At 38.5% G+C, this 21,690-nt stretch overlaps 1 protein-coding gene across 1 annotated transcript in view; it reads left to right on the top strand.

Moving 5' to 3' along the window:
• The first annotated feature begins 5,446 nt into the window (after positions 1-5,446).
• Positions 5,447-21,690, top strand: part of DNAH14 (dynein axonemal heavy chain 14) — a 122,549-nt gene continuing 106,305 nt past the window's right edge. The window contains exons 1-11 of the mRNA XM_033145458.1: positions 5,447-5,575; positions 9,293-9,427; positions 10,831-10,964; positions 11,263-11,427; positions 12,325-12,434; positions 13,767-13,829; positions 14,786-14,924; positions 15,891-16,022; positions 17,065-17,321; positions 18,106-18,271; positions 19,652-19,940. Of these exons, the coding sequence (XP_033001349.1) occupies positions 5,572-5,575; positions 9,293-9,427; positions 10,831-10,964; positions 11,263-11,427; positions 12,325-12,434; positions 13,767-13,829; positions 14,786-14,924; positions 15,891-16,022; positions 17,065-17,321; positions 18,106-18,271; positions 19,652-19,940 (1,594 nt within the window). The 5' untranslated portion in view covers positions 5,447-5,571. The remainder of the gene's footprint in view (positions 5,576-9,292; positions 9,428-10,830; positions 10,965-11,262; positions 11,428-12,324; positions 12,435-13,766; positions 13,830-14,785; positions 14,925-15,890; positions 16,023-17,064; positions 17,322-18,105; positions 18,272-19,651; positions 19,941-21,690) is intronic.

Below are 21,690 nucleotides of genomic sequence, written 5' to 3'. Positions count from 1 at the left end.
AGGTCTTGGCAGATTTGGGGAATCTCAAGGTTTGCAGCAGTACAGAATATATTTAGATTGGGGGGGGGAGAGAAATCTGACAAACAGCATGAATATCGAGTGTGTGCAGTAGAAACAGAATGTTGACTGACTTTTGGGTGGTATTGAGTACCAGTAGTTTCAGACACATGTGTCCAGCAAACCCAGAAGTTTCCGGCAGAGTTCTTGCTTTTTCTCAGTTATTTTTAAAATGTTTTAAATTCCCTAAGAACTCTTACATTCCCAATGTAAGTGCATTTCATTGTCCATATTGCAAGGTAGAAGTTGCTGTACTCAGGGCAGACAGCCCTGCAGTGTAGTTCGCATGAAGTACTGCAGGTCAGGTGCTAAGTGGTTTATAACCCTGCAATGTTGTTCAGCAGTGTTAGACTCCAACTGAACATTGGGCTGAAACTAATACAGTACTGTACCACAACCCTGCAATGTTGTCCGTTGCTTTAACACCCACATTGCAGGCTGGGCTGAGTGCAGCACACTACAACTCTACAATGTGGCACACTGTTAATATTGCAGGTCAGAGATAAGGCTGAAGCTGGTTTGCATTTCCAGTCAAAAATACCCCATACCTCTCAGATACCGACAAAGGTTAATTTACTTAAATCTCCCTCTCAGACCTCCTCAGCAGGCCAAAAAACAACAGCTGCATGGAGAAGCCTCATATTCCATAGCCATGCATGAAGACTGGCCGCACTTTTAAATGCTCAAAAAGTGAGTTCAAAACTGCAATATTTCGATATTTTAATGTAAAAATGTGAAGCAACAATGCAGTTAGATTCAAAGACCGAAGTCCCTGTTCCAACACTTGTTTTTTCCCCCAGTCTGGTCTGCCAGTCACTGGTTACCAGGGCTGGCCCACCCATGAGGCAAGGTGAGGCAGCTGCCTCAGGCAGCGGGATGCATAGGGGCAGCAGATCCCAATGTTCCTGATGTTGTTCCTGATGTTGATCTTCACTCACCCCTTCTTCCCTGGCTCTTGGAACTGATGTCCAGGAGCTGCAGTGGATTCCACTCGTGCCCTTATAGGGTGACCAATCACATGTGGGGGAAGGGGGCGGGGCCTATTTCTACCGTTGGAATAACGGTCACTTCCTTCATCTTCGGTGGGACTGGTTTTGCCAGCTGGTCCCTCTGAGAGCAGGGCTCAGCCTTTTTGCCCACTGGCCACCAGAAAGAAACTCAGTATTAACGCAGCCATTCCTAAGGAAGGAGCAGCTGCGAAGAGCATCTATTGTTTCTGTACCAGAGAAACACACAACCCCTTCCTTCTCTCCCTACCATCCTTTGTAGGTCGGTGAGAGGAGAGGGACTTGGAGACTTTCCTCGGGTTATGTGGGGTGTTAAGAAGGGCGAAGCATTAAGGAAAATATTTACAGGCTTCTCCCCCCACCCATCGCCTTTAAGGGAGGAATGTGATCCTTGATATGGGTTGTCTCACCCATCTCACAACAAGCAGGAATTTAATTTTTTGAAGAATATATCGGGGCAGGACAGCCCCCTAACTCCAGATCTGCTTCCTGCCTTCACCACAGGAGCACAGCAAAAAAACAAAACAAAAAACCCAACACCATCTTTTCCTTAGTTTTTCCTTTTTGTCTGTTTGTTCCTGGTTCCTTCTTGTCGCTCCCTTCCTTTATCCTCACCAGGTTTTCACTCTCTCCTGGCTCCATAGACCTCTATATTCCTTCCTCCCTGCTGCTTCATTCCTATGCCTTTTTTCCAGGCCTACAACATTTTTGGAGGCCTTGGGTCTTCTGTAGCCTCGGAAAGGGCTGAAACATACCAACATTTGCTTCTGCAGTTTAAAAGCCAAGGTTAAAAGCTGTAAGGGAGAGCTTTTTAATACAGCAGGGAGATGGAGGTATTTGAAAACAGATTCTACTTTTTTGAATTTCTGCCTGTTTTGCAGGGCTTTTAAATCCAAAAACAAACGGGAAACCCGACAGGAAAGAGGTTGCCTGCCTAATGTGACTCGATGAGAAAACCAAATGTTGTAAAGCTTAGGATGTTTTATGTATTTTTAAATAGATTCGCATGTAGGTTCGCTTGCACCATGGGTTGAAGGCCCCCCCCCATATTTTGTACAGGTATTGTATAGCGATGGGTCAAATAGGTTAGAGGTGTATGGAGCAGTATCCTTTTAAAGGCAGGCTGAGATGTAAACAGCCTGTGTCAAAACAATAGCTTTTATCGTATGTCACAGATACTCTGCAAGCTCAGTGTAAGTTTTCAGTTATGGTCATTTGAAAAATATTTTTGTTTTAAGGTATCATAAATGGCTTGTAAGGAAACCCCCCCCCCCCCCGCTAAGTTGGCAGGCATTCCTGTGTGCGTTGCCAGGGTTTGGGGTGGGGAGCTGCCCCCAACTCAAGTAAATAAATAAAAATACTTAACTGACACCCACCCCCCCATGGGCATTGCCATTCAAATGGTGTCCATGCACAGCGTTTTATGATTGATTATGCAGACCCCCCCCCCCCATTTTGTTCAAGCTGGCACCCTTGGCCATTGTCATTCTTATATAAAATACATATTTTAATAAAAATTATGTCAAGCAAAACCTCTAGAGCTTTTTTTTTTTAAGTTGCCACTATAAATGGGGAGTATAATTTCTTCTGGCAATAAAGAAAAATATCATTGAAAACAGGTTGCCACATTTCAAAAATAATCTGACAACTCTCTTGGCAATAGGACCAAAGATACCAATCCAAGATGGATAAAAAGAAAAGAGGACGTCAAAAATCACTGGTATCTCGTCTCCAGCTTACACCAGAGAATACTAAAGTACCACATATGGTTGAAGGAAAGTTTATTAAGCCCGAACAAGCTTCTGTGGAAGATGCGAGACCGTTAGCAGTGAGATTCTATCATTTTTTAATTTGTACACTGAGTAGCAGTTGCTTGTTAATTTCTAGTGTTTTACAGTATGTTCTTTTAGTGGCTTATCTGGAAACAAGCAGTAGCAATGCATTTAAAATTAAGGTGTTTTAATAATAAGTAAAGCAAAGCTGGTTCCCTTGCCAAATGTAAGATGTTACAGTAACTCATGAGACATAAACTGGAGTTTACCCTGCACAAGCTGAAATGGATTCATGTGATTGGACCATCTAGAGCAGGCATGCCCAACCTGTGGCCCTCCAGATGTTTTGGCCTACAACTCCCATGATCCCTAGCTAACAGCACCAGTGGTCAGGGATGATGGGAATTGTAGTCCAAAACATCTGGAGGGCCGAAGGTAGGGCATGCCTGATCTAGAGGAATGGTATCTAATGACTTGTGATAAATTGTATATTATTCATATTCCAGCTATAGTCTTTCCTGGAGAAGATGAGCTGCAATGTCTTCTATATGGACTGCACCCGGAGATGATCTGGAAGATTCAATTGGTCTAAAATATGGCAGACTGACTTTTGTCTGGTGCTCAGAGGTTGGAGCATATAACTCCAATCTGATAGAGGCTTCACTAGCTTTCTTTTTGTTTCCCAACACAATTCATAGTGCCGGTTCTAGCTTTTCCCATATAGCCATAAGTAGTTAAGGAGCAGGTAACTTTCAGGACCTAAGATCAAACTCAGAGGCCTTTGTCTCATTGCCTTTTCATGATACAGTATTCAGATCGTGAGCATGAGAGCCAGATGTTTCTGTGGAGGTACTATGGTTCTGGAATATTCTTTCAGCTGAAAACTATCAGAATCTTTCTTTCTGTTTCATGAAAATTCTCGTTTTGATGTACCTTTAATATGAAAACATTTTGTTCAGCTCTGCTTCACTTGCTGTTATACCATATTTATGCGAATCTAATGCGCCAGCGAATCTACTGCACACCTCAATTTTCAAAACCCTGAAACCAAAAAGGTATTTGCTAGCGAATGTAAATATGCCATCAAATCTAATGCGCACCCCAATTTTCATGACGTAATTTGGCCAAAATAGGTGTGCATTACATTCGAGTAAATACAGTAAGTCTTGGGATGAGCATAGTACTCCTATGTTCTTCCTTGTCCTCCTCAAAAAAATATCTGTGCAGTATGTCTGAGAGACTTGATTTCAGCACTGATATAAAGATGCGTGCTTTCCCTTTGTACTGTAGTTTTTTTTTTTTTAAATGTGCTCTTGGATGAGAATGAGTATCCTAGAGCAGGTGGCATAACTGTAGTGACTGGTTGACTATAATGCTAAAGTGCATAATCAGTGGCGCCATCTATAGGGGCTACGGCACCCACAATATTTTGTGCTGCGAAAAAAACTGGGCCCTGAGGAAGTGCCGGCCCAGGCCCAGCTTTTTTTACGGTGCACACGCATGCGTGCCGCGTCGTGAAGTTATGACATGCAGTGCAGCACATTGTGCACCCACAGTCAAGGATCCAAGTTGGTGCCCTTGTGCTTAATGTTGGCTACATTGCATTTCATTCCAGTTCTGACACAGTAATATTGTCACTGGTTTTTCTTATCCAGTTGTTTCCAGCTTGGATTCCTTCTTTTTTTTTAAAAAATATTTTTTATTAAATGTTTAACAACAAGCATCACTTTTCTAAAATAAGAGTTATAAAACACCAACTTAAATTTCCATAATAGTAACCACACAATAACTGATTTGATGTTTTGCCAGTAAAATATACGAGATCATAAAAGATTGCGACAAACTAAGCAAAAGACAAACAATATATATTAAATCATGATACACATAAAAAATGAAACATACCCAAGATAATAGTGCAAAATCTTAAAATATATACTGCTTTGAGATGGATTGAAGTGGTATAAATAATTAAACTTTTATTCAAAATATTCATATGGATACAGCACCACCTAGTGTTATAAGAGAAGTTATAAAAAATAGATTATATAAAATAAAAATAAAATAAAATCCCCTGTTTTCCCACAGGGGAGCCTAGTTCATCAAAGAAGGTGGGGGGAAGGGTAAGAAAGTTTTGTCAACCATACAATACAAAAAGCTGGTGCCAGAAGATTGCCATATTCGGTTGTACTCATAAAATCTATAAAGCCTACCCAAGTTGCAGTGAAATTGTCTTTTTAAATTTGTCCTTGTGCAAGTCTAGGGTTGCCATACATCCAGGACATCCTGGAAATGTCCTCTTGGGGGGGACAACATACCCATCTGGGGGGATTTTTACATTTCAAAGGAAATGTCCAGGTTTCAGGGAGTGGGGTTAAAAAAAAATGTGGCTCCAGGTGGCTCTGCATGCTGTGGCCAGTGCCAGCCTGAGCCGGGGAAAGAGGCGTGCAGGCATGGCAGCTCTGCGCACCCGCACATCTCTTTCCCTGGCTTAGGCTGGCAGCAGCTCATGCTGTCTTCTTTTTTGCTCTTCAAGAAATGGCAACACTGCAAGTCTCAATCTATTCATCACTTTTTCCAGTAATGCAATCTGCTATACCTCTTTATACCAATTTGTAACATTCACTTCTTCCAGGTTTCATCTGCGATTCCATCTGAGCTTCGCACAGCTGTTTACAGAGCAGAGGGCTCAAAAAAACACAAAGTCAAAGCAAAAGAAGGCAAAATGGGTTTTGCATATGTGTATGTAAACTTTCTATTGTTTACGTTCTGCTTAGGATTTAGCTTGCTGTTCTTTTCCTCTTTTTAACTGTTCCTCCTCTTTTTTGATTTGATAGTGTGTCTCTGTAAAGCACAAGCAGGGAGCTGATCTACACAGAAGGAGTTTAGTAGTAAGCTGGCCATCCATCACATTGTAGTGCCCCTTAGTCTCTTAGATTTATAACAAATACAATTACCTGGATTCAAGAGTCTTTCAGGCTCTCAGCTCGGGTCAGCACTGTTTCTTAAAACATAGATGTAGCAGACTATTTATTTATTTCAGTGATCAATGAAAGTATTACTTAAGGGAAACAGGTCTGTTTATCTAAATAATACATGCATTTTTATAAGCTTCAAAAGACACAAACACTGGATGGAGCTACCTTGGGAAATGCATGTTTCCAAACCTGTATTTCTCATGATAACAGGAATGTGAGGATGATGGCATTACTTACAGGAGAAAATTGTTGGGAGAATTGGAGGCTGAACTGCTTCCTAGGCTTGCTATTCCCTCAAAATGCTTCTCCATCCAGCTATTCCCCCCCCCCCAGCTGAGATGGTTTTGGAATGTGGCTGGGAGAAAAATAATTAAAAATGGATGGGGAAGAGACATTGGCAAGGGAGATTAGAAGGGAGGGGGGAGATTAAGCACACTTTCTGCCAACTAGTTTCCTTTGTAAGTGTCTCCTTGTTCCCCACATAAGCATTATGAGAAAACATGAGATTGGCAGCATTCAATTTCTTCATAGTTTTATCATAATAAATTGCTTCACCCTTCCACTGCTTCTGCACTGCTGGAACAAAAGCCATGGTTTGCCTAAGTAGTTATCCAGACTCATGGTTTGTCTTTCTTTGAATGAACCCAAGAGTTGTAACCAAGATTTATTCTTAGCTTCCCACTTGTGATTTGTTTGTGGGAACCAAACCACAAGTTTAGGTTTGAGTGTGATGCTAAGTCAACTCTAGGTAGTACTGCAGCAGGCGGGGGTGAGGAATGAAGTGGCTGCGATTCTCACTTAGTGTACCAGGATGTTGTTCATTTGCAAAGTGACATAAGAAACAGGCCAATGTTTCTGCCCTGTTTTAGCTGAAAATTCATTTTATTTAAAAACAGCTCCTTAATTAATGTGATGTTTTAATACACTGTTTCCACACAAGCACTGCATATTCTGGGGCATGTAAAAGTTGTTTCCATGTGCTAAAAGTATCATGTAGTATAGTCTTCAGATTTTTCTTCTTGTGTTTTTAGTTTCTCAAAAATACATAAGGAAAAGATAAAACCAATTGTTGGTCAATGTACTGAATTGACTGAATGGGATCAGCATCAGAGCATGGAATATGCTAACCTGGGAGATAGAAATGATGAGAGACTTTCTTTAGTTCCTCTTCAGGAAGAATCCAGCTATACTAGTGATGTATCAACTGATGTTTCCCCTGAAAGTAAAGGTATAATAGAGAGACTGAGACTGTTATTAAATAGCTAAGCTAGTAAAAGAATTCTGAAATGGTTAAGAATTACAATTTTCCCCTTCTCTTTCCAATTTCTCACACACATCATGCAAGTGTGCAGAGATTATATAAGGAAAATCAGATTTTCTTTTTTTTAATAACAAAATTTTATTGGTTTTCCACATTAAAGAAAAAAAACAAATACAACTAAAGAGACAACAACAAATAATAACAATCATACAAAGAAAAAACAAATACAAAAAACATCAACAAATTCAAAGAAAACAAATACAAACCTTACATACAGGAATACACCACTATTAATTTTTATCTTGTTCCAAAATCTTATTTGGAGGACTTCCCCCGTTCTCTCTCCTGCGTTCAATTCTAATCTACTTTACTAACTTTCCTAAATTATTTTAACTTTACATTCACCATCATTCTTATTCTTCATCTCCACATCTTATATCATTTAAATTCTAAATATAAAAAAATACTTCATATTGCAAATCTTAACTTCTTATAACCTTTTCTTCTCTTAGTTCCATAAAACTGTTGCTATTATTACTTCTAATTCATACCTTATAAATTATTAAAGCAGTACAATATCATAAAAGCCTAAGTATTTCTTCTCCAAACCAAACCAAATCAATTTTTACTCTCTGACGTCGGGGTACCGTGATAGGCCTTCCTGTTTAATCAAATATAATCTTTCACCCTACCCCCATTCTTACCATTTTCTCTCCTCCCATCACAATTACCCACCAGGCCTCCCCCCAGCCTTTTCCCAAACTATTGTCCAGAATGTCATCTTTTCCTTTATATCCAAAACTCAAAACAATGTCCCAAAGGAACTTTGCAGAACTCTTCAAAGGATGTAATACATCACCACCCAGCATCTCCAGTTCAATTTTCAGATCAATCTGTAATTGTAATTTCCAAAATTGTTGTTCCTGCATTTCTGGGCTCCCACCCCAGAAAGCCGTTATTACGTCACGATAAGCAATCCCGGACCTCTCACGTCGACAGGATTTTTCTTCATCTTGGAGTTGCGTCTTCTCTACTTCATTTGAAATCTCCACACGTTGCTCCCTAATTGTTTCTTTAAGTTCCTTGGCAAAATTCTTAACAGCAGTTCGAGTCTCGACAATCTCAGCCAAACATTCGGTGACATTCTGTTGCAAAAGTTTCAGAAGAATTGTCCTTTGTCCTAAAGTCATTACTGAGTCTGGTGGCATCGTAAAAGCGAAACCAAAAATGGCAGAGGTAGGCAGAAAATAACAAAGTTCAGTACTTTTCCATCTTCTAATCTCAAATTACAGCCGCCATTTCCCCCTGATCAGAGTGCAAAAAATTTTCACCTTATAATCCACAGTCTCTCAGAAGAAATGCCTCAAAATTCTCAGTTCCACCCCTGACAGGGGTTTCTTAATGAATCCAACGCAAAGTCAGCAAAACATCGTATCAGCCAAAAGTAGCAACAGCCAGAGCCGATGTTACTGTTCTCCTGTCACAAGGGAGAGAAACGGACTTCCTCTTTAACGTTTCTCCCCTAAAGCCAATTAAATTAATTTATGCAGCCAATTAAACTCCTAACTTACAGCTTACGGGTTTCTTCTTGTTTTAAGCCAAAAGAGAAAGAACGGGGCGCTCAAATACCGCCGGCGGCCGCTGCTTGGTTTCCCGGCTGGGGACAGCCTCCACAGCCCCGCGACGCTTGCCCATTCACTCGAGCCTCCCTTTTACAAGGGAAGCCCGAGAATGGAGCATTGCAAAGGGGCCCGCCAGAGTGCCCAGACCGCGGGACGCTCCTCCCGCGGCTTACCGGAGCCCGCTGAGCGGTTGCGGGTCTCCTAGCCCCCGGGAAAATCGGAGCTGTCTCGGAGGCGAGACAGCTCCCGACCGCAGGCAATGGCGCCCTCGCCGGAAGTCCGGAAAATCAGATTTTCACTTGAAAATGTATGTTGTTGCGTGACATGTTATGTATACACACACACACATGCATGCATGTAATTTGAGACACAGTTGGGGAAGGAAGGACTAAATTCAGCCATGGGCTTCTTTTACTGCAGTTACCAAGTTATTGTCTCTTGACAGAGATAGATGCCATTCACTCATGAGCAATAGAGAATATTATAGAGAACAAAGAATATTACATGAAAACTGGCAATAAGTTTCAGTAATCATATATCCTGGGCTTCTAATTAATACAGTGGTTATGTAATTAATTATATTGGTTATCTGTTCCAGGTGAAAGTGAAAAGTCTGAAATTCTTCCTGTTTCTACCCGTTTAAGTTGCCATACAAGAACATGCATGAAATTTCAAGCTGGTTACGATCACAAAACTATCAGAGAGAAAAAACCTCCCTGTTATGATAAAACTGGTGTGTATATTGAAAGCATAATGCTGTTGCCACATGCACTCTTGAAGTTAGTACTTTTGCATTTGTTTTATCCATGGATGATTTTTGTCTGTGGTGTAGCCAATAATAATAAAAAAAAAACCAGACAGAACAATGCATTTAAGCAAAGTAATTTATGTATAATAGAATTCATTGAAAAGAATCTAAATGTGACACAGCACTTTTCATCTCTCATAGTGACCCACATTAGAATATATAAAACACATATAAAATCATCATAATTGAAAGTGTGATAAAACAGTTAATGCTGCAGTGCAGAATAATCCTAAACTCAGAACAATTTTGTAAGGCATCTAAACAAAACCTTCAAAAGCTTGGAAGAGAGAGAGAAAATTCACCAAAAGTGTCTCATCAGCATTTTGGCCATCTATGTCTCCAGGGGGAGGGAATTCCTGCTTCAACCACTGTTTGGCAGGGAAGAAATGCAGGGGATTTTGAGATGGTTTGCAAGAAGATTTGGGCCTGAGGAAAGATGTCAAGGAAGGAAGAGTTGCTTTTCTGAGCCCTGGAGTGGTTCAGAAAAATCTGGGTTCTTCTGTTTCCTCCCCAGAAGAACTCAGATAATTTTCAAAGCTAATTGAATGTAAATTAGGGTGAGTTCACCTGTCTTTAAATATAATTATTTCTGCTTTGATTTAATCCAGCATCCACATTAAAAAAGGACTAGCATGTTTCAAACTGGGAATGTCTGTTTTGCATAAGCAACTTGCCTCAAACCAGAAATTACTGTTTATGTAATAGAAGCACCCCATGCCATCCCATGGCAAACAAGACACCTCATAATGGACGTAAATTAGTCATACACATTGATTTCAGTAGGTCTACTCTGAGTGTGATTTAGTTAGATTAGTCCCTACCTGGTCAACCTGGTCCCTACCGCCCACTAGTTGGTGTTTCAGGATTCTAGGTGGGCAGTAGGGGGTTTTACGACACAAGCTGAATCCTCCTTCCATTGAGCATTGGTAAGGAAATTTTACCATCAAGAAAAATGCATTAGTGGGCGGTAGGTATAAAAAGGTTGACTACCCCGAGTTAGATGAATCCTTTGTGTGCATACTGTAAATAACTTACACAGACTGACAAAGCTTAATATGTAGTCATAGTTCTATCACTTTATAATGTCATAATTTTAGAATGGCGTGTGGATTTTTACACATTCAAAGACTTAATATTTGTATTTTTAATCTTTTGTTGGAATCCGCCCAAAGTGGCTGGGGAAACCGAGCCACATGGGGGGGGGGGGTTATAAATAAATTATTATTATTATTATTATTTTACTGCTTTAACCAAAATTACAGGGTTGTTTGGAACATTTATAAAGTTTATGCACAAAATAATACTCACTACATTCTTTTCTCTTCCAGAACCCATTATTGACGATGTAGTATCTCATATTTTGAGAATGAGAGATAGACTTGGGTGGGAGACATCATTACCACGACGTGGATTTGAAGCTAAACCGGCAAATTTAGCTGATTTTCAGAAGATCACGTTGCCGGTATTTACCTTTTCAGTTCAAGTTGGTTTGTTTAATTTATGTATTTAGGATTCAGTTTGGAACCTGTTGAAGTTAATGAAAAATTGTCTTTGATTTTGATGGTTATTTGTCTTTACAATCTCAGCTTAATCAGTTTCTCAAACTTGGGTCCTAGCTGCTGTTAGACTCCCATCAGCAATAACTAGCTGGGTCAGTGGTCAGGGATGATAGGAGTTGCAGTCCAACAACAGCTGGGGAGCCAGGTTTCAGAAACACTGGTTAAGTTCTTCATTAATTCATTTTGATTTTTTGTTATCAGAAAGGTGCATTACGGAAAGATGATGGAGAGTTTGTATATTGTCTCATAAGAAATAGAAATGACCCTAAAGCAGACTATGATCCATATGACCTCCAAGTAGTCTCTCCAAGTATGGCCAAACAAAGTAAAGAATATTGGACTGTTACCGCTTCATATGTATCCAAGGTAAGCAACAGGGAAAAGCCTGCATAAAAATTGCTTTTCAGCTCTCTGCCTTGCTAACTGGGCTCTGAGAAATGCTGTCACAGACTTCACAGGCCTTGCGAGATCTCACAACATCTCTGACAGTTCTGCAAGATCTTGTGCCAGCTCCGAAAGGTAAGGTTGCTCATGCAGAGGCAGTTCCAGGAGGTTGTTCTGACTTTATGTGATTTACGGGCTATCCCCCCCCCCCCCAAAAAAAACATAACCCTGCACAAGAAGCGATCCTATTGTACATCAATGAGAATACTGATTCCCTGTTTTCTAACAATAGCAACGACTAAAAGGTATCCTCTCACTATCCTAAATTAGGTTTCTGACACAAAGAAAGCTTGGGAGGAAACCTGGAGCAGACTTTTGTCCTGATCTGAGTATGTTTTCAGAGGTACCTTGTCCTTAATTCTTGGTGTATGTTGGCTCACCTGTGCCACAGTAAAAAAAAAAAAAGTAATTTCCATAAATTTTAAATCTAACAGTCCCCTGTTCTACATAAAGTGTGCCTTCCAAAGCAAAGGGTCTAATTGCAATTGCTTATGTACTGATGGCTGGATCTCCAAACTGAGTCGAGTGACATAATTGTGAGATTATCTGAAAACAAATGTTTCTGAATTGTAGAATCAATGGTCAGGTTTTCAGGCAAAATGATAGAATTCCTGTGTGTGACATTCTTATTTTTTTTTCATTAAGTAGATGTAAAAAAACATAAATAGTGGTAAGTACCGGTAATGTGTTTATAGATGTGTTCTTTTATAATTAACCAGCACCCTATAGAGGTAAGAAGGGAGAAGCTTCACAATTTAAAATAAGCAGAAGCAGTTAAATCACTGAACTCCTGAAAGTCGTTTTGCTTCATTTTTCTAGTTTACTTTAGTGTGTGGAAAAGAAATGGAAATAATACCAGTAATCGAGTGGTTGTGTGAAAGACAAATTTATTATGCATTACGAAGTATCGATATATGTTTTAATTTCAGGTAAGGGATTGTATTATATTTTCAGTACATTATAGGCTGAATCCTGGAGTGTTGTTCCTCTTAGAGAAGGGCTTTTTCGGTTACAATGCAAGATCTTTGCATGAGAAGGGAGAATAGAAATTGAATGTTGTGCTTCAGTTTGTACAAATCTCTTGCACAAGGTTACACAGTCTTTCCCACAAGGTCTCAATATGTGTGCCTGCAAAAAGCACTGCACAATTTCTCCTGCTGTTACCTAATTAATCCATCCTAGGCACTTTGTAATTTGCACAGTGTTACGTATTATCTTCCACCAACTCTTGTGCAACTGTTCATGTGTCACCAGGAGTGCCAACTTGAATAAAATATTGTGGGAGCCTAGGTATGCCCCACCCTGCATAATCGATCACATGATGCAATGCACACACACCATTTGAATGGAAATGCCCATCGTCTTTGTGGAGGCCCAGCCCCCTCAAATATTTTATTGTGGGGACCAAAGCCCCCATGGCCCCTAGGAGTTGGCTTCTAAGTATGTCACTGCCAGATTTTCTTCTGTTAGTGCATCTCTTGATTCACCCCAGTATAATCAGAATTGTTATTATTTGAATTATTATTTCTTCCTATATGTTACTGAGAATGTTATAAGTTGCGAGGGGAGCTCCCCTAAACCCAATAAATTAATGAATGTCAGAATCAATATTTGGAGTATTGAAGGGAAGATTACAGGCCAGTGGAAAAATACAAAGCTTCCTTTCTAAACCAGGGCCTCACCTGGGATTGAGGCGTTAACATGATAAAAGGTCAAAACAAAACAAAACAAAATCCTTCCAGTAGCACCTTAGAGACCAACTAAGTGTGTTATTGGTATGAGCTCTCATGTTGACGACACACATCACAGAGGAATCCTTGGGCCTGGGCAGACATGGGTTGCCAAGGTGACAGGGAAAGGGCAGGCTGTGCACAGAGGGAATATACACAATCTTCCATGCGGACATTTCCCTATGCCAGTTTACAAGGCCCATTCACAATGTTAGTATTTGCTCATATTCATTCTTCCCCTTGTTTCTACTGTTCCTCTCTAGTACCGGTATCTACTGTCTCCCTCACTGCGGAATTTGAAAGTTCCTTGGGAAAGATACCAGGTTTTTTTTTGGGGGGGGGTGTTCTTTTGCTTACACTGTTAATTTCACAATGCTGTTGCTACTGGAGTTGAGACCTTTGAGCAGGGTCTGATTTTAAATACTTAAATATTTCCTTTTTCTGACAAAATTGAAGTAAATATGTGGCTCTATTATCTTTTTGTTGTGCAGTCTTCCAGATCTCTTTCTCTACCTTTTTCTTTCTTTCCAGAAAAAGGAAATATTTTATCACCTGGAAAAGCAATGTTAAGAGATCAAAAATAGAGAACAGCAAGTAAGTGTGAACAAAATATATTAGTGTAAACAGTTTGTGAACCTGAAGGCAGCCCTGTTTAGGGAAGTTTTTAATGTTTGATGTTTTATCGCTTTATTATTATTATTATTGATATTCTGTTAGGAGCTGCCCAGAGTGGCTGGGGAAACCCAGCCAGATGGGCGGAATAGAAATAAATTATTATATTATATTATATTATATTATATTATATTATATTATATTACAATATTATTATATTATATTATATTATATTATATTATATTATATTATATTATATTACAATATTATTATATTATATTATATTATATTATATTATATTATATTATATTATAATATAATGTGTAGTGGCCCATTATGGTTTACAGTGGTGGGATAGGAACATTACATTACACCCCTGATGGATATAGTTAGATGGATTTTCTTAGTGTGCCCTTGGAATAATGGGTGAGACTTATTTTGTCCATGAATCATTAACAGATGCATCTGATTGTGGCTGTGGCCAGTGAAGCAGAGTCAGATGAAACTGTATGGCTCTGAATCCCATCCCCAGTAGGGCTGTGGCTTCCAATGATTGCAGCCATTTTTCTGAGTTCCTCAGAACCTTCTTTATGTGATTTTAAATACAGAAACTTTTTATTAATTGGTGTCATTCCCCAGCCATAAAGAAATATTGAAGAAATGGAGGAAAATAGTTAATCCTTTAACTATTGATAAAATGAGCAGGGTCTACCTTCATAGGATGGCATATACAGTCAGAGATATAAATTCCAAATTGGAGGGGAAAGGGGGACACTATAAAGGTTATGTGTGTGTGTACACACACATCCATTCATCCAATGCACACACATAATTTTGGAGAATTTCTATGGCATCCCTTTTATGTCACTTAACATTTATTACTGTGAATTGAGAATTTGTATGGGTTTTATACTTAGAACTGGTTTTCTTTTTGGCAGAATGCTGTTGTATAAACGTTTGTTTCTGGCTGATGAGATATTACAAAAATGCTTGCTTTATATTCAAGCATTGTGTGAGGACTTGAGTAACACCGAGAAGCACAAATTGTCAGAAGATAAAACTATCAGTTTCATAAAGGTGAGAAGAAAAAGATTTTCAATGGATAGAAAAAGTGTAGGAAAAAATATTTCCACAACTTTAAATATAAGACTTATACAGAAATATTTACTGTGGAAGCCAGTGAAAATCTGGAAGCCAATTAAAATGTAATATAATAAAATTATGCATTAATGTACGGTTTCCATTTCTCAAGATTTCATCTGATAAATTAAGAGGACTTTATGAACTATCAGTGTGAGAAACAAGAGAATCAGATCAAATGTATTAGTTTGGTTCTGGTTTATGTTCAGTTTTATCTAAAGTTCTGGTTTAGGTCTGGTTCAGGTTGAAGGTCATTAAGTCTGGGATTTGGCTTGTAACAACTGAATCAATTGCATCAGTTCAGTTTCACAGTATGTTGCATATATGGTAAAGTGATTAATATCATGGTGATCTGTGTAATTCCTATTACATTATTTTAAAATATAATATTTAACTATTTATTGAAAGATTTAAATGTGTTTTTTCTTTTTACAATAAACGTCTCCATACCTGCTTCCCTGCTTCCCAGTGATAGTTTGGTGATTCACAAACATGTAATATTAAGTTAGTTTTGCAGACAGCAGCTTTCGTTAATCACCACTTAATTACATCTGTCGACAGCGCCTCTACAGATGTGAATAATCAGCCACAACACTCCCCCGGAAGTCCAATGATTAATTCAATTCTCATGCTCTGTATATTTATTGCTATGTTTTGTGGTGCATTATTGTGGGAAATTAAGCAGAGAACTGGTTTAAAAGGAGTGCTATCAAAGTTGATTGCTGTGTTTACATTAAGATGCAGATTTTTAACTATTCTCTTTTTGCATTTTAGTGCTGATGCTATGTCATTTCTTGCTTTTGCCCTTAAGGATTAATGAGGTGGTTCAATGGACACAGCATCTTGCATTAGTTTTAGGGCATTTTTGGTTATTCTATATATATCCCTCCTTTTTTTTCTTAGATAGACATATCCCACACATACACTTTGGATGAATTTTGTGAGGAACAATACAAACAAAGTCAACAGGCACTCATTCAGATACAAGATTTTAAGGATAAAGTAATCAAAGTAATCCGGACCTCTTTCTTAAAGGCAAGTTCTCTTTTTTGTACTTCAATTCTGAATATTTTAATTCTTGTATATCGCTTCAGATATATATATATTTTCTCTAATAGCAAGAAAGAGGGCATGCTTTTGGAGTTTCTTTGTATTTTTCAAGTCTTAATGTGTACCCGGTATTTTATTCATTTTTTAAGTGAAATGGAATTGTTAGATGGAGAAAGGCTGTAGTTTAGTGGCAAAGTACATGCTGTGCTTTTAAAAGGTCCTCAGATTCAATACCAGGCATCACTAGATAGAGAGTTGCTGCCAGCCAGTGTAGATAATACTGAGTAAATGAATCAGTGGTAAGGTATTAAACTCCTCTTTATGGAAGGGAGTCGCCTCAGCCTCCTTAAAAGAAATAGAAGTGTGACTACTAAAAAAACCATTCTTAATCCAGAAGACTTAATCCTAATCCTAATCAGAGCTCAGCACCAACTGAAATAAGAAAATCACCATTCTCCAAGAATGCCTATGATAACTTGAGCACCTTGCCCATTTCCCACTAGCCTTTAATTGTTCAAGTTATCACCAGCATTCTTGGAGAATGCTGATTTTCTTATTTCAATTGGTGCTGAGCTCTGATCTTTTAATCCATTTAAGCATGTTAATATTATTTGACTATCTGTTCATTTCAGTCCCCGTTTCATTCTGTTGGTGAATACTTTAGCTTGCATGGTGAGTTTTTGAAATTCGTGATCGAGCTAAATGGTTCTTAAAGCATTATTTTATTATGAACTCTGTGTATTTTGATTGTAAATTGATGCTTTAATTGGTTTTGTTTTAATTTATGTCATGTAGAGGCTTTTGTATGAAGCGACCAATCTAACAATTATACATAATGAGAAGACCAGAAGTTCACCAGATAAAAACTGTTTTTTGTTACGAGAGAAAATTCTTTCATTGGAAGCCATCCTAAATTACTAGTAGCTTAGAACAAGTACTGGTATTGCAAATATTTAAACTTATAAAAAGTTTATTCAGTATATGGTAATTATTTTTCCAAATTATTATTTTTTCCAAAATGTTATAGATAGCTGAAATGAAGGGAGCAGAAAAGCTTTTTCCACGTTTGCCAGATGATGCCAGAGAAAAACCAAAACACTTTGAGATAGCTGGATGGCGGCACATAATGGAAGACTTTTCTAGGTTTCTTCAGCTTGTTGACCGAATGTTTCAAGAACTGCTTCGAAAATTGGTTCACAATGCTTTAAACCTTCTTTTGGAGATATTTGAAGGCTCTAATACTATGGCAGTTTCAAAACTGAAGACAAATGAGGACCTTATATGGTATTTTTGCCTGTTTGATGAAAACACTTGTCCAAAATGGTTTGCTTTATTGTATTGCTCATAAGAGTCCTTTGTCATTTTCTTTTATGATTAAGTATAGGTACCTGTTTTGACTGGGACACGGGTGGCGCTGTGGGTTAAACCACAGAGCCTAGGGTGTGTCGATCAAAAGGTTGGTGGTTCGAATTCCCGCAACAGGGGAGCTCCTGTTGCTTGGTCCCTGCTCCTGCCAACCTAGCAGTTTGAAAGCACGTCAAAGTGCAAGTAGATAAACAGGTACCGCTCTGGCGGGAAGGTAAATGGTGTTTTCGTGCGCTGCTCTGGTTCACCAGAAGCGGCTTAGTCATGCTGGCCACATGACCCGGAAGCTGTACGCCGGCTTCCTCGGCCGTTAACGTGAGATGAGCGTTGCAACCCCAGAGTCGTCTGTGACTGGACCTAATGGTCAGGGGTCCCTTTACCTTTACCCTTTACTTGTTTTGAAAGATTATGAAAAAGAATTTCTTGGAGCAAATGCTTGTTGAATATGAGTAAAGAGCCAAGTATAATATTCTCATAATTGTTATAATAAACACCAATTATATAGTTAACAAATAGTTAAATAATATTTCTGATATATTTAATACGTAGTTTAATGTTTTAAGGCAGTTACCAGTATCATTCTGTATCTACTACCCTGAGCTCTTTGGGAAAAGGCAGGATAAAAGTGTGTGCAATTACTTAGTAGAAATAGTTTGTCCTATATCTGTTCAAAAATAATTTAGGGTTTTTTTCATATATGCAGGGCATATAAAAAAACAATTGAGAGAGCAAATAGCTTATCGAATACTGAGAATAGACATCAACAGATGTTTCAAGCCGATTATTTTGAGATACCGCAGGCATCATCACGCCATTTAAAAAAGCCTGAGCCACAAGTAGAAATCATTACTGTTAGTGATATAGACAAGGTAAATTGTTTTCCATGAAAATCTCTTAATCTACTGTAACCCTGATGAAGGTAATGCATGATTGCATTCTGCCGGATTTTTTTATTCATTTATATCTCACTTTCTTTGATTGTTAATTCATTCATGCTCCACTTTTCAAAATAAAACTATCCTAATATAGTTTATTTCAATAGGAATTAAAGCAAACGTAATACATGAGTTTTAGGTTCACGTTTCTCATAGTCTCTCCATGCCTCATGACGCACAATTTGGAAACTATAGGCAGTTTCTTCCTAGGGTTTTTTTTTTTTAAAATGCTTAAGGTATAATAAAATAAAGATTTTTTTCATATTATATCTCATTAATTTCTAAGCACAAGGGTCTCTTTTGAAACAGAATCACAGTGGTAAGAAATTAAGAAACTTGTACTAAATCTCCATGCTTCTTGAGGGACAATGTGCAAAAATAGTTTTCATTCATCCTTCAGACTCATTCCTTTTCACTTAATTTCAGAATGTTAACAACAACAACTGGATATTTTTGTTATTAAGTTATGAATCACCTTTTGCATGTCTCAAAGTGATTTACAAACATATCATGAAAACTTTATAAAACAGTATGAAAACAACTGGTTAGCTTAAAGAACAATATCAAATGAGCACCTAAGGCGGAGATCCTTTCATCCAGCTAAAAAAAAGTCAAAATAAAAAATGTTTTCCATTGTTTCTGGGAAATACATATATTGGGTACCTGTCATAATGAAACATAGATGCCACACTGAAAACTCTGTTACGAGTTGTTAATGTGTAGCAGGCTGCTGATATTTTTCGGACTTTAGGAAGAAGAGATAAGGTGGTCTCTTAAGTAACTGGGTCTTTAGGTATATATGGCCTTAGAAATTAGCCCCCAAAAGTATTTTCTGTGAACTGCCCTGAGACCTCCAGGTATAGGGCATTGTGTAAATTCAATTAATAATAATAATAATAATAATAATAATAATAATAATAATAATAATTTGAAGTTGGCCTGAGAGAAGATCAGCAGCCCGTACCAATCCTACAAAGTGTTGTGTCCTAGCAGTAGTTTGGCCCCACAAGCAACCTAGCTGCCAAGTTCTGCACTAACTGTAGCCTCTGGACCTACCTCAACAGTAACCCCTCATATTCAAGCAAGAATAAACAGATATATAATATATTAATGGTGTAGATTATTCAATTTTGTTCCTTATTAATATTATATTATTTTTCTCAATATTTCTGTTTCTATTTTATAATTAAACACTTCTTTTTAAATAATATTTTTCACATAATTTTTCATACTGTGCAGTTTTTCCATTTGCATTTAAATGATGAAAAACTTAATAAAAATGTAAGCCTTTTTGTTTTACTTATACAAATTTAGATACTGGAAGATGTGAAAAGGCAACTGAGAGGAGAGGAAGAATATGTGCCAATATTTGAAATAAATATATATCTTAGAATTCCTTATGAAAAGGAACTTTGTCGAAAATACATCCAGGAGGATGATGATAATTATATCTCAGAAACCTCATTAGTACCTTTCAATGAAACATTGGAAGATGAAGATTTGAAACAATTATCTCAATGTGACAGACAAAGCAAACATGACGGATCGGAAAATTCTATGCTACTACAGCCAGATACATCCAACGATGAAAAAACCATTTTGAGTAAGAGAAATCCGAGTTCTTTGAGATTACAACTTTGTGTCTTCGAGTCTGTATGAGCACAGATGCGCAGCTCAGAGTCACATTAGATATACCATCTCTCCAAGATCTAACTGTTGAGTCAGTAGACTTAGCCATGCTTCCTCTTGTCCCACTGCTTTTCAAACCACTCTTTAGCGTTCAATTGGAACAAACTGCTATTTGAGTTTTATCCAGATTGACATTTGCTCCAATTTAGCACTGAAGACCATGGGAAATGATCAGGGCAAGGAAAAAACCTGCTTGGACCTGTGCTTTCTAGGCATGGGACAAGCAGAAGTGTGGATGGGCCCAGTGGCAAGTGACAATGAGCTCTGCAGCTATCACACCATGTTCATGTAGGAGATAGATTGAGGATTAAATCTGTAGATTACAATTTAAACCTCCTACCCCACGTGTGTGAGAAATACAGGCTGTAAGGCTGTGAAGCCTTTAGCAGAGTAAAACACTTATAGGCCTGTTCTTATGTTGCAATCCTCTGCAGCTTTCTAGGAAGAGGCACCTGGAGAAATTTCCAGGTACGTTTCTGCGGGGAGAGGCAGGTATTGCAGTCCTGAGCTGCATAAAACTTTATAGGTCAAAAGCAGCACTTTGAATTGAGCCCAGAAATTAATTGGAAGCCACTGTAGTTGTGCCAGAATTGACATTATCTGCTCAGATTGTCTTGCCGCAGTCAGAAATCTGGTTATTGGATTCTGCACTAGCTGCAGTTTCTCAACCATCTTGAAAAGTAGTAGCTGCCACATTCCATAATGTATGGTTGTGTTACCATTTTCCTTTGTGTTGGTATCAGTAACCTTTGGACTCTCCTCACTTTAGTGGCTATACGAACTTCACTATTATTATTTAGATCTGAACAATGCCTTCAGGTTGAGTAAAAGGCGTGGGAGGGTGGGATATTTAATTTGTATTTTTCCTCTCTTTTTTAGATGTAACACAAAGTACTTTTCATATAAAACTCAAATACAAAAAGAAATAAAGCAGTGCATACCACATTGCACTATTCTAACCTAGGTGTTAACAAGACTGTTGACAACAGAAGTTAGGCTATCTATCCCAGTCCAGATAGGGTTGAAATTGGGTCACCAGTCAAAGCGGATTTAAGGCACTCTGCACCACTGGGGCCACATGTGCCTCAAGAAAAAGGTAACAAACCCAGAAGTACCTCAAAGCTGTGCACTTGCTCCTTCAGGACAGGCTGAATCCTGCCTGTCCAATGTAGGAAGCTACCCACTAACAGCTGCTCATTACCTAGATTATGTTTCAGTTTATTGGCTTTCATGTGATCCATTACAGTGCCAGGCACTGGTGCAGCATATCCACTGCCATTGTAAAGGAGAAATAGAGCTGTGGATCAACTGTGGCTCACCCCAGTCAGAAGTTTCAGGCAGATGTTAAATAGCATGGGGAATATAATTAACCTCAGTGGCACCCCACACTGGAGGCTCCATGGGGCCAAACATCCCCCTAGCTGGATTTCTGCTGGAAATAGCCATCCAAGTATTGTTATAAATTATTATTAAGTAGTACTGGAACCACCACAAAGTGGAACTGCTACCCCCAACCTGGACAGCTATCCCAGAAACAAGGATGCTAAGTTGTATAAAATATTTGGGAAGCGGGCAGAGGTAAGCCCCACACTGCATAATCAAGCGCACACTATTTGAATGGCAATACCTATCAACTTTGGGGAGTCCGGTCCCCTCAAATATAT

Source organism: Lacerta agilis, chromosome 3 (genome assembly GCF_009819535.1).
Source record: "Lacerta agilis isolate rLacAgi1 chromosome 3, rLacAgi1.pri, whole genome shotgun sequence".
In the NCBI taxonomy this organism is placed as follows: Eukaryota; Metazoa; Chordata; class Lepidosauria; order Squamata; family Lacertidae; genus Lacerta; species Lacerta agilis.
This window is presented reverse-complemented; position numbering and strand designations above follow the sequence as displayed.